The sequence below is a fragment of the Eucalyptus grandis genome, chromosome 10 (genome assembly GCF_016545825.1).
Source record: "Eucalyptus grandis isolate ANBG69807.140 chromosome 10, ASM1654582v1, whole genome shotgun sequence".
Lineage (NCBI taxonomy): Eukaryota > Viridiplantae > Streptophyta > Magnoliopsida > Myrtales > Myrtaceae > Eucalyptus > Eucalyptus grandis.
Window position 1 is genome coordinate 8,509,127 of NC_052621.1, and position 10,244 is coordinate 8,519,370.

At 40.2% G+C, this 10,244-nt stretch overlaps 1 protein-coding gene across 3 annotated transcripts; it reads right to left on the reverse strand.

The window, feature by feature from the left end:
- Nucleotides 1–85: 85 nt before the first annotated feature.
- LOC104421557 (lysine-specific demethylase JMJ30) lies at nt 86–6,010 on the reverse strand. 3 transcript variants are annotated; one of them, XM_039303864.1, is made up of 7 exons: nt 5,446–6,007; nt 4,394–4,603; nt 3,810–3,944; nt 3,552–3,695; nt 2,887–2,979; nt 1,424–1,616; nt 86–687 (listed from the first exon to the last, which is right to left on the reverse strand). In XM_039303864.1, exons 1-6 carry the CDS (start codon nt 5,932–5,934, stop codon nt 1,428–1,430), a joined length of 1,260 nt encoding a protein of 419 aa, XP_039159798.1. In that variant the 5' UTR covers nt 5,935–6,007; the 3' UTR covers nt 86–687; nt 1,424–1,427. The 3 variants fall into 3 exon arrangements, with proteins under 3 accessions (XP_039159798.1, XP_010031849.2, XP_010031852.2); XM_010033547.3 differs by lacking the exon at nt 86–687 and having other exon boundaries at nt 1,195–1,616; XM_010033550.3 differs by lacking the exons at nt 86–687; nt 2,887–2,979 and having other exon boundaries at nt 1,195–1,616; nt 5,446–6,010.
- Between the last annotated feature and the right edge of the window lie 4,234 nt (nt 6,011–10,244).

Here is a 10,244-nt window from a genome sequence, read left to right on the forward strand (position 1 = left end):
CTATGGTGAGGCAACAAAGAATGTGCAAGTCAAGTCAGAGATTTGCTTGCAATATAAATCAAACTCATGACGACTATAAAAGACGGGCAATGAATGACAAAATATTCAATGGTTTCAAAGTACCATGTCAATTACTGATTTGAGGTGCCTTTTTAATCATGTCCAGTAATAAGAGGACACATATCTGCAGAATCGGAATAAAAAAGTAAAAAGATGAGATTCTCCCTTCTTCTCCTCCTCCTCCTCCTCCATCCTTTGTGAGATGATTAGCAGCAGCAGGAAGGTGACCTTCGACAGCCATGGCCATTGTCACCATCATCAGCGTCCCTCTTCCATGGCCGAATGAGCCATCGTTGCTTGCAGCCATGGCTCCAAATCTGGCTGAACTTCCAGATTCGAGCTGCCTATTCAGGCATTGCTCGACACCGACGACAGCCATGAACAAGCAACATGATGCCTGAATGTGTTCGGCCATGGATGGGAAAATCTGGAGATTTGGAGAGTGATGCCGACAAAGGTGACAACGACCATAGATGAGTGACGCAATGCTAGATCTGGAGATTGGGGAAAAAAAGGGAAAAACGAAGTCGGAGAGAGGAGGCTCCGGTCCCGCAAGCAACGCCAGAAGGAAGCTGCAAGCTTTACTCGTACATGATTTGCGAGAAGCCTCATCCACAAAACCGACACCTGTGGATTGTCAATGACCGTGAGTCTTGACGTCAAGCTCCAAATCTTGTCCATGGACAAATAATGTCAATAACGGAAGTTTCTTTGCTTCGTTGGACTTGCAGACCTCTCGCCGACGTTGCTTGAGTTTTCCCTATGGTCAGGCTAGGATGGAGGAGGAAGAAGGGAGATTTCCCTTTGATCTTCTATTTTTTTAATTCTAACTCGGCAGACGCGGGTCATTTTATTACAGGACATGACTAAAAAACGCACACAATGTCAGCAATTCACATGGCACTTTGAAATCACTTAATATTTTCTCGGTAACGAATAGTATGAATACGACAACTTCATTCCTCCATTACCAAAAGCAGGTTTGGTTGGGGAAGCACAATTGTAAATTCTCGTCAAAACAAAAACGGATTTGCGCTACCGCATAAGTTTCTTCCTGGGTGCAAGATAGACCGAGACCAAAAAGCAAAACATAATGAAATCAGATAGAACTGGCCAATGGTAATACCCCACGGATGGAACAATCAAGAGACAAAATGTCCTTCCTGTAAATTGCTATTTGGTTTCAACACTCAGTTACCGAGTCTGAGAACAATGGCCTATACATTAACAAGCCCTTCACGTGCTGATACTGTGGCGGTGTGGGTGCTAAACACCCAACCATCCATGTTCTAAACGGCATATTAAGCTATGCATGTCGCAGGTCTCTATATCAAAAGAATGGTATTGGATAAAAAAAGAGTACCATGTCAAGAATCAGCTGAACTCTCAGGTTTGCTCCACCAAAAGGTAACGGAGAAGCTCGTTGTTAGAGATCGTACATAATGCCACCATTTGGGCGGTATATACAGCATCTCCCCCTCCTCTAAAATACAATCCAGAAACTCCAAGTCCATGATCTTGGGGTACTCCTTCTCGTCTATGTCATCTAGGTCAACCTTCAAACAAGAACATGATGGATATATAAAAATACTTAGGCATGAAATAGAAGGACAAAGGACTGAGCAAAGCTAAAACATATGTGAGAGAGAGAGAGAGAGAGAGAGAGAGAGAGAGATTTTTATAAAGTTTCACCCAATGGATTGCATCTCCAGCTTAAGAATGCTTTCACAAAATTAAATGCCTCAAAAACAGATAGTCACTTTAATTGTTGTGCCCACCAATATCACTTTTAAGGTAGCATGCTTATATAATAAGGCACATATTCAAGAGAAGTCGAAAAGTTGCATACAGATGTGGATGTACCAGTTGTTTCCTGGTCACCTTGATCACATTTTCAACATTTCAATCCTCTCACTAGAAAGGCCAGAGCTCATTACTCTGATGACATCTCTCTTATTTATACATAAAGGGAAAAAACCTCATGCAAGGAAAGAAACGCAATAAAGATAGCTCATGCAAGTGGTGATATTCTGACGGTGATTCATCTGGTGATTCAAGACAAGCATACAACAGCAGAATACTTTTTCACTATATTAACACATTCTTTAGATACCATTAGGTATCTGATATGATTGACATACTTGCAAGGTCAGAAAAATCAAGTACAGCCAGATTCTAACTGGCTTTTGATTTCAAATTAAGGACATGGTTCCAGTTGGGCATCCCGCAGTCTAAGCACCACATGTGACCAAAAAGAGAAAGCACTCTAGACTGGTCGTACAATATCATCGACAACCCATCAAATCACAGATAGTCTGCATATGCAGGCACTCATGTTTTTGCATATTATAATTCAGGAAAGGGCTACAAGTTCAATAGTCACATTACTTCTGTACGTGCAGTGCTCTATCCTTTCTTACCAAAAGAAAGGCAAAGTTTACCTCAATCATTACCAAACCCCTTAAATTGTAGATTAATCAATTCCATGTTTTCTTTTTGTTTTTGTTTTTTTTTTTTTTTGGGTCTTTTCTCTTTCAATGTCATTTGCCTCTTTAATTAAGCTATCTGACTTAGTTTACAGTGTGAATTTTGATAAGTCAAGAAACAATAATATATTTAATGAACAAGGTATCCTTTTGAGAATTTCTTTCCACAAAAAGTAGGAGAAAAAAAGGAACATAAATTGAATGTTGAAGGGATGTGACGATTTGAAAGGTTGGGTATATATTCGCAAGGATAAATATGAGGAACTATTTGCAACATATAAAGTAAGTTAGAGATTTTTGCAATTAACCCATCGTATTTAGAGATGGAAGAAAAAGGTACCTTACTAGAATTGCAAAGCATGGTTTCACTATGTGGATAGAGTTCCTCCGAGAATGAAGAGGAGTAAAGCCTTATATATTTTGCACCAACAACCTAAAGAAAAGAGACCATCCTTCATTCAAACAGCAATGAAGAGACAAAGGGGAGACAACTCTGACAGAGCACGACTTTGCAGATTATTTTGCACTTAATAGCAAAAGGAGGGCTTATAGACACTTTGACAGTTAAGCTGATTATGGCATCGCAAGCAGAAGTGCTCAACTATGTCACTTATTTTTCTTATTACATATATGATCCTATGAAGTCCCTTCCTTCAAAAGAGTCATGTTACTAAATCACATGATTTTGCTATTCAATTTCAATTATTATTCATAAAAAGAGACTTTATAATCAGAATTTGCACCTAGATATGATAACTTTGATTATATGTCTCATAAGTCCTAACCCATATCATGGCGCTAGATCTAATGGGAAGCAAATAACCTGATGATAATGAATAGAAATTCAGAGATAGATGTTCAATTAGCTTTAAAGTTAAGCTCATCTTACCTTCTCATAAAATTTACTCAAACACGATAAAACGCAAAAAGAAAATAAATATATTATCATGTACAGTTTGTAAAACAAATGCAGCTTTGCTATTGACTTTGCGAAAGAGAAAGCACCTGAGCAAGTATGTTATGGTGTGGATCATGGTGCAATGGGGTCACTGTGCCTGCTGGTCCGAACCAAGCATTAAGAGAATTTAGCTCTCCACCCCCAGCGAAACAATAGTCAGGGATGAGAATATCCTTCCTAAGCTCATTTATCTACAATAGCAGACAGATAAAATCAACATAAATCTGCCAACATTTATTACTACTCTTTGAAGAAAAGCATCCACATGTTGAACACCTGCAATTATAATGAAGGAGCATGAGTACCTGATCAAAGAGTGGGTGCTGCGCAAGATATGTACGGTTAGCCGCAGAAGGATCATTAGACTGCAGGCGATCAAGAAACTGGGAAAACGTGATAAGCTCCTGCTTCCACTCAGAGCATAGATAGTTCTTTCCAACCTGCACAGTGTTAAAACTTTACCAGATTTCAGTGCACAGGAATAAATCAGGTTAGCATATACTTGACATTGTGTAAAGGATCCCAACCAAATCACACCAAATGCAGATTCAAACCAAAAGGTATTTCCCAGGTAGGGCAACTTTGGGATGAATGTGCCCAATTTATTAGCATGAGCAATTGTTGAGTTGATTCATGTTAAAACGTAGCAAGTATTGAAGCGAATTAAAGATTCTTAATGCCACTAACACCACTTCTTGATATGAACACTGTGCCAGTCTAAAGCAATTCACAAATATCAAATTGATCAACCAATATTGGTGAGCATGCATTTTGGAGCCCCTGCTTCTATCTCCCTTTCTTCTTTGTTGGGAGAGAAATGGGATTTTTGTGTGTGTGTGTGGGGGGGGTGGAGTGTGGTTGGGTGTTCTGGGACTACAAGGTCAATCACCTCAACTGGAACTGTGCGGTCACCAGCAACAGTTTTGAGATAATCCATGTCATTCCACTTTGTTCTGGCAGGCCATTGAGACATGCAATCTGTAATTATAACTGGACAACCTGAGAGGAAAAATTCACGTAGGAATCCCTCCAAGGACAGAGCAGACCTCTTAGCCACAGATTTTATGGACAATGATTTTTTAGGTAATATCCGGAGCACCTACAAGTTCAAAGGGAGAAGATAACAGTCAGAAGAGCTTCAGGTTCTGGCCTACTAGTGCCACCACAAAGATTGCCAACTTTGTTAGATGCGATGAGAAAATCCTTTCGGAAAAAGAGATGAGAAGTGAGCAGGCATTCTTTCTACTTACTTCTACTGAATATATGCATATAGATGTTGACAGGCAAGGCAACATTTCATCATACAATCTTCAACTTAACAAATTAACCTTTGACAAAACAAAAGGAACCAGCCACATCTTCAGGACATTCTTTCCAGATATTTTCTTGTTCCATCAAAACACATATAACTCACAATAGCCAGAACAGAATAAAATCCTCACGTCAGCTATCGAATGGGGGATGCGTAAATCATACGTACACCGACCGTGGACCTAATAAAAATCCATGTAAAAATAACGCTTTTATTTAGAGAAGGGCAGTAAGTAAGAGATTATACTTATAATCAAATCAAGTTACAACAACGAAACTTTTGAAAAAACAACCTCTACAGGAACCAACTGGACCGGAAACACAACTAACAGAACTAGGACGCAAGAAACGCAAGAACACATCTATTGTAAACAGGGTAAGTGTGAAGGAGCAAGAAGCAAATGATAGGAGCAACTTCAGATGCAAAAATTAGCATCGCACAGCAAAGAATCCATTTTGCAAACAAATAGAAATGAAGTGCATTTAACAAGAGAGTTAGTGTTATCCATCGAAAGCAATCGAAATTAGCATCAGAGACTACAAATGTGATTAGACATTGTATCATTACGACCATTTCTCGATCAGATAAAAGCAGGTCAAAGAGAGAAGAAAATCGCAGACGAACCTCACCTTATCCCGGTCGATCCCCTCGCGGACCAGCCTCCTATCCAATCCCCCCGCCTCCTCCCCACCCTCGTCTCCTCCCGAAACCCTAGCGCCCCTCGCCTCCGCGCTCAGCTTCTCGACGGCGGCCTCCAGGTCCTTCTTCAGCAGCGTGCCCCCCATGATGAGCCCCAGATCCAGAACCCTAAGCGCCTCCTTCAGCTCGCCGCCCCGGTAGTGGAGCCGGGCCACGTGGAGGCACGCCATGGAGTAGGCGTCCCGCCACGCCGGGAGCACGGAGTGCCAGGGCCCCGAGTGGAGCTGCTCCCACGCCATCTCCCGCGCCGCCTCCGCCGCCCGCACGTCGCCGCCGGCCGCGAGGCCCGACATGGCGGCGTAGGCGTAGCCCCCGTGCTCGGAGATGTCGCGGAGGAGGCCGGCGGCCTCCCGGTCCAGGGTCGGGGTCTCGAGGCCGCCCCCGGTCTCGCCGCCTCCGCCGCCGCCGCCGCCGGACATCCGGTCCGATGGTCAGTTAGAGAGAGAGAGAATGTGGGGAAAAAAGCGCGGTGCCGTGGCGGAAAAAAGCGGGCTAAGAAATATCGGCTGGCGTGCGCTTTTTAGTACGGAGAGAGATTAAATGGGAAAAATCGCGCGAGATATTTCCAGCGTGTATGTGGACGTGGACGTGTCACGTGCCCGCACGTCCACCGCGGACGCTGGCGTGGCCAATGAGAACGCGAAACGTGGTCGATTGTTTTTAGTCCGTTGGGTTCTTGGACTCTTGATTGGCTCGGTATTGTCTCTACATGGAAAAAGCAAAAAGAAGCAATGATTGGCGGTTGACACGTACATGTAGGCCATTAGTTCGCGGTCAATTCATGCACTTTTTTTTTATGCCAATATGACATCCACGTCATCCCTCACCCACCACTTTCCAACACTTTACTTCCATTTCACCGTGGTCATATTCAATCGCAATCACCAACTTGATATTAGAATTGCGTTTTTATTTAACAATTTTAGCTTTTATAATAATTAACAATAAACCTACAAAATTTCGTGATATTAGAATAGGAGTTTTCTAAGTTTAAATATTTCAAATACATTTTCTCTATTTGACTTTTCTAATTACATATTAAACTCTAGTTTACAACCAAGATAGTCTTGACATGTCGCCATCATAATGGGCAAGAATAGATGGGCTGATCGATCACCATCAATGCAACCCCCTCTCTCTCTCTCTCTCTCTCTCTCATCGAAGACATCACGCCTTAAGTAGTGTGCCTTGCCTACCTCTATCTCTCTCATCAAAGACATCACACCTTAAGTAGCATGCCTTGCCTGCCTCTAGTTTTGGATGGGCGCCTTAGATTCGAGGCCATTGAGACTTTCAAGCATGATTCACGACCTTGTTTGAGGTAGCAATGCCTCCGCTTACATTCGAGGGAGAGAGTGAGTTGAAGAGTGCAATGGGAGATTGAAATGATAAGAGTCATGGACATGATGAGTCCACGTCCATCGTGTCTGCAACCCTGATTACTAGTTTCAACTTCTTATGAGGGGTCGCGACAATCGGCCCGATGAACGGTGGTGATGACAGCTTCTTGTGGTGGATCACGGCCGCGACCACGACTTCTCATCTTGGATCATTATTTGGTGAGAGTGAAGCCACGAGGGAACCTTCATGATAGTTTTGTCTGTCGTTTTCTTTGGCCCACCAAATGTTGACTGGGGAGTCCGAATAAGGAAAAAGCTACTTTGATCGGAATCCAAAAGTTACAAGACTATATTGAATGAAAAAAAAATCTGTGAAATATATTGAATTTTAAGTATAAATTTATAAATTATTAATGTCATTGATTTGTGAAATAATAAATGAGAGATTGGATGTACTTGCAAATTAATTTATAAGGAGAAAAATTATCCAAAAAATCATAAAAACATTATCATTTTGCAAGTTTAGTTATGAACATTTTAATTTTATTAATTGAGTTTTAAATATTTTAACATTTTGCTTAATCGAGTCTAACTAATCAATATTGATTGAAGATCACTAACTTATACGTCATCCATTTTACATGGCATGGGCAGCGTTGACAATGACAATTTTCTAATAATATTTTAATATATTGTAAATTTTTTATATTTTATAATTTTATAATCTTGTATTTTTCTTTTTTATTCATTTTTCCAGTGGTTAGGTGGGCTAACCTTGCCTCGGCCAAGGTTGCCCTCACCCACCACAGGCGAGGCTTGAGCCGGGCCTTGCCTAAGCGAGAATGAGTGTTGGCGAGGTCTCCCTCGCCAAATCTTATTGGTAGTTTGTTTGTAAAACAAATAAAAAATTTATTCTGTCCACGTTGAAAAGATGTGAGGGCGCACGTGGATAAGATTTAACACTAATTAACAATCATTATTTATATTTATTAAAATTCTTTTATAATTATAAAATCATTTTGTCATGTTGAAATGGTGTGGGTGTTCATAATAGAGTGACAATTATTTTTAATTATTTAATTCCAATTTCTTTTTTTTTTATCCAATGATAATTAAACACTTTTACAACCTTTGGAAAGTTGTGTCTATTCAAACATAACTTCTTCATTTTTGAAAGGTTGTATCCATTCAAATATTTGTATTTAATATTTGTGTTCAATACTTTCAACTTCTAATTCATTTTATTTCAAAGATATATAGTCATTTTTTCCAATTGTTTCCTTTGAGAGGCTTTGGAGAAATATTAAAATTATTACCTAATATTCTCAATTGAGACTTATTGTATCCTAAAGGAAATGATGACTATTAGCAATGATTTGGATCAAATAATTGCTTAAAGATTTATATTACGGCCTAACTTCATCATTCTTTCCAATAATTCATTATATTTTCCCAACAAAACTAATGAGGGATTGGCCTCATCAGATTTGGTTTGGGCTAGGGTTGCCTTGGCCTGGGGCCATCAACCAACAGGGGCCACACTTCATCTTCACATTAGACTGAGGCTCCACAATAGCATCAAGCAACAGCTGAGCTAAATCAAGATGTGAACCAGGCACAAGATCAAGCAAAATCCCAAGTGCAGCAAAGCCTTATCTATCGAGACACCGAGCACGCATCCGTCTAGGCAATATTGAGATAGGATCTAGACTACAGCTAAGGCATTCTCCCCAGCTGCAACAAGTTTTTATGTAGGTACTTCTCTGGGCTTGGCCAACCCTCACCAATGCTTGCTATCGCCCAGGTGGGGCTTGTGAGGCCAAGTTGGCTGCCCATTGGCAAAAGGAAGAAGAAAGAAAAAAAAAATCAGATAAAAATATAAAAAATACAAAAAATTATTAAATTATTATTTGAATTTGTTCACATTAGCACCTAGCATCCACATCAATGATTCCAGCTAAAATTGATTGAATAGACTCAATTGACAAAATACGAAAATATTTAGGATTCAATTGATAAAATGTGAAAATATTTATGATTTAATTGACAAATCGAAAAATTTATGACTAAATTGATAAAAATACAATAAATTTAGGACTTTTTAGATTTCTCCTTATAAGGTGGTGTGATTGCATGTACATCAGACATTTACATTTGCAAATAAATTTCGAGAAAAATAACAAGGACGATTACTCAAAACACCCCTTGAACTTTGGCATCATTGCGCAAAAGCCTTTGAATGTGATATGTTATAATTATTTCCGTGAATTTTGGCAGCTTGCGCAAGAAATCTCGAACTTCGAAAAGTTACAAATTCCCTCTCTGAATTTTGATTTTCACCATAGTCACTGATTTTCTATCTGTATTACAGTTAATTGTAGCTTGAAGATGGAATATCTCATTTTTTTCTGAATTAAAAGGATTTCAAGTAAACATCCATAAATTCATTAATCATGTTTCATTATGTTTTTCATAACTTCACTGATCATTAACTATTATTTTGGTAAAGAAAGATGAGTAAGCCCATTTTCGGGCTACGTGTAAATGTTTACACGTGCCATTACATCGACAAGACTATTACAATGCCGATAAGAACGTGACGTGGTCAAGTACCGGACTTCTTATTTTCAATAATTCACATCATTTCAAGAAATTGAATGCACAAGCTTAACCATGGAAAAAAGGAAAAAAGATGTGCAAATGTACGATGGATTGATCTCTATTGAAGTCCCACATTAAATATAAATAGATGCGTTTTTTTTTTTTTCTTTTTTTGGTCGAAAGAAAAAGATTTCATTACTAACCCACTAAAGGGGCACCATTGGTTGGCAAGTCTAAACATAAAATTAAACATAGAGAATGAGGAGGATTAGCAACCCAATTACTAGGAAGTGAGTTGGTACGATGGGATTTTGCGACCCAATCCGCGGCGTTGTTAGTTTCTCGTGGCTCGTAGATGATTGACACTCCACTAACCTGGGCCAAAATATCTCTGCAATCTGCAACTATGGGGCTGGGCCGGCCAAGGTGGTTCCACTAACCTGATAAGCTGTTTACAAGTGATAGGTTATCGGATGAGATGAGCACCTGCAGATCAGCTTCGTTTTGTTCCAAGTCTTCTCCAGTTTGTGCGTGTCTTCTGTTCTGTACCCAGCGAACCACTTCTCTCGAAGCTAGGGCTTCGGCGACCCACACGGACGGAGCAAGAATCGGCCTCGCGAAACCATGAAGGAGGATGCCGGCTTCGTTTCTGCATACTCCAGCAACCGATCCGGCCTTGGACGATGTGTTGAGTGACTTCTAATTAAATGGCCTATTTTGGAATTAGCTGTTGTATTCTCTTAGGCTCATCTTGTGCGCTTGAGTGGGCTTCCACTAATAAAAACTCA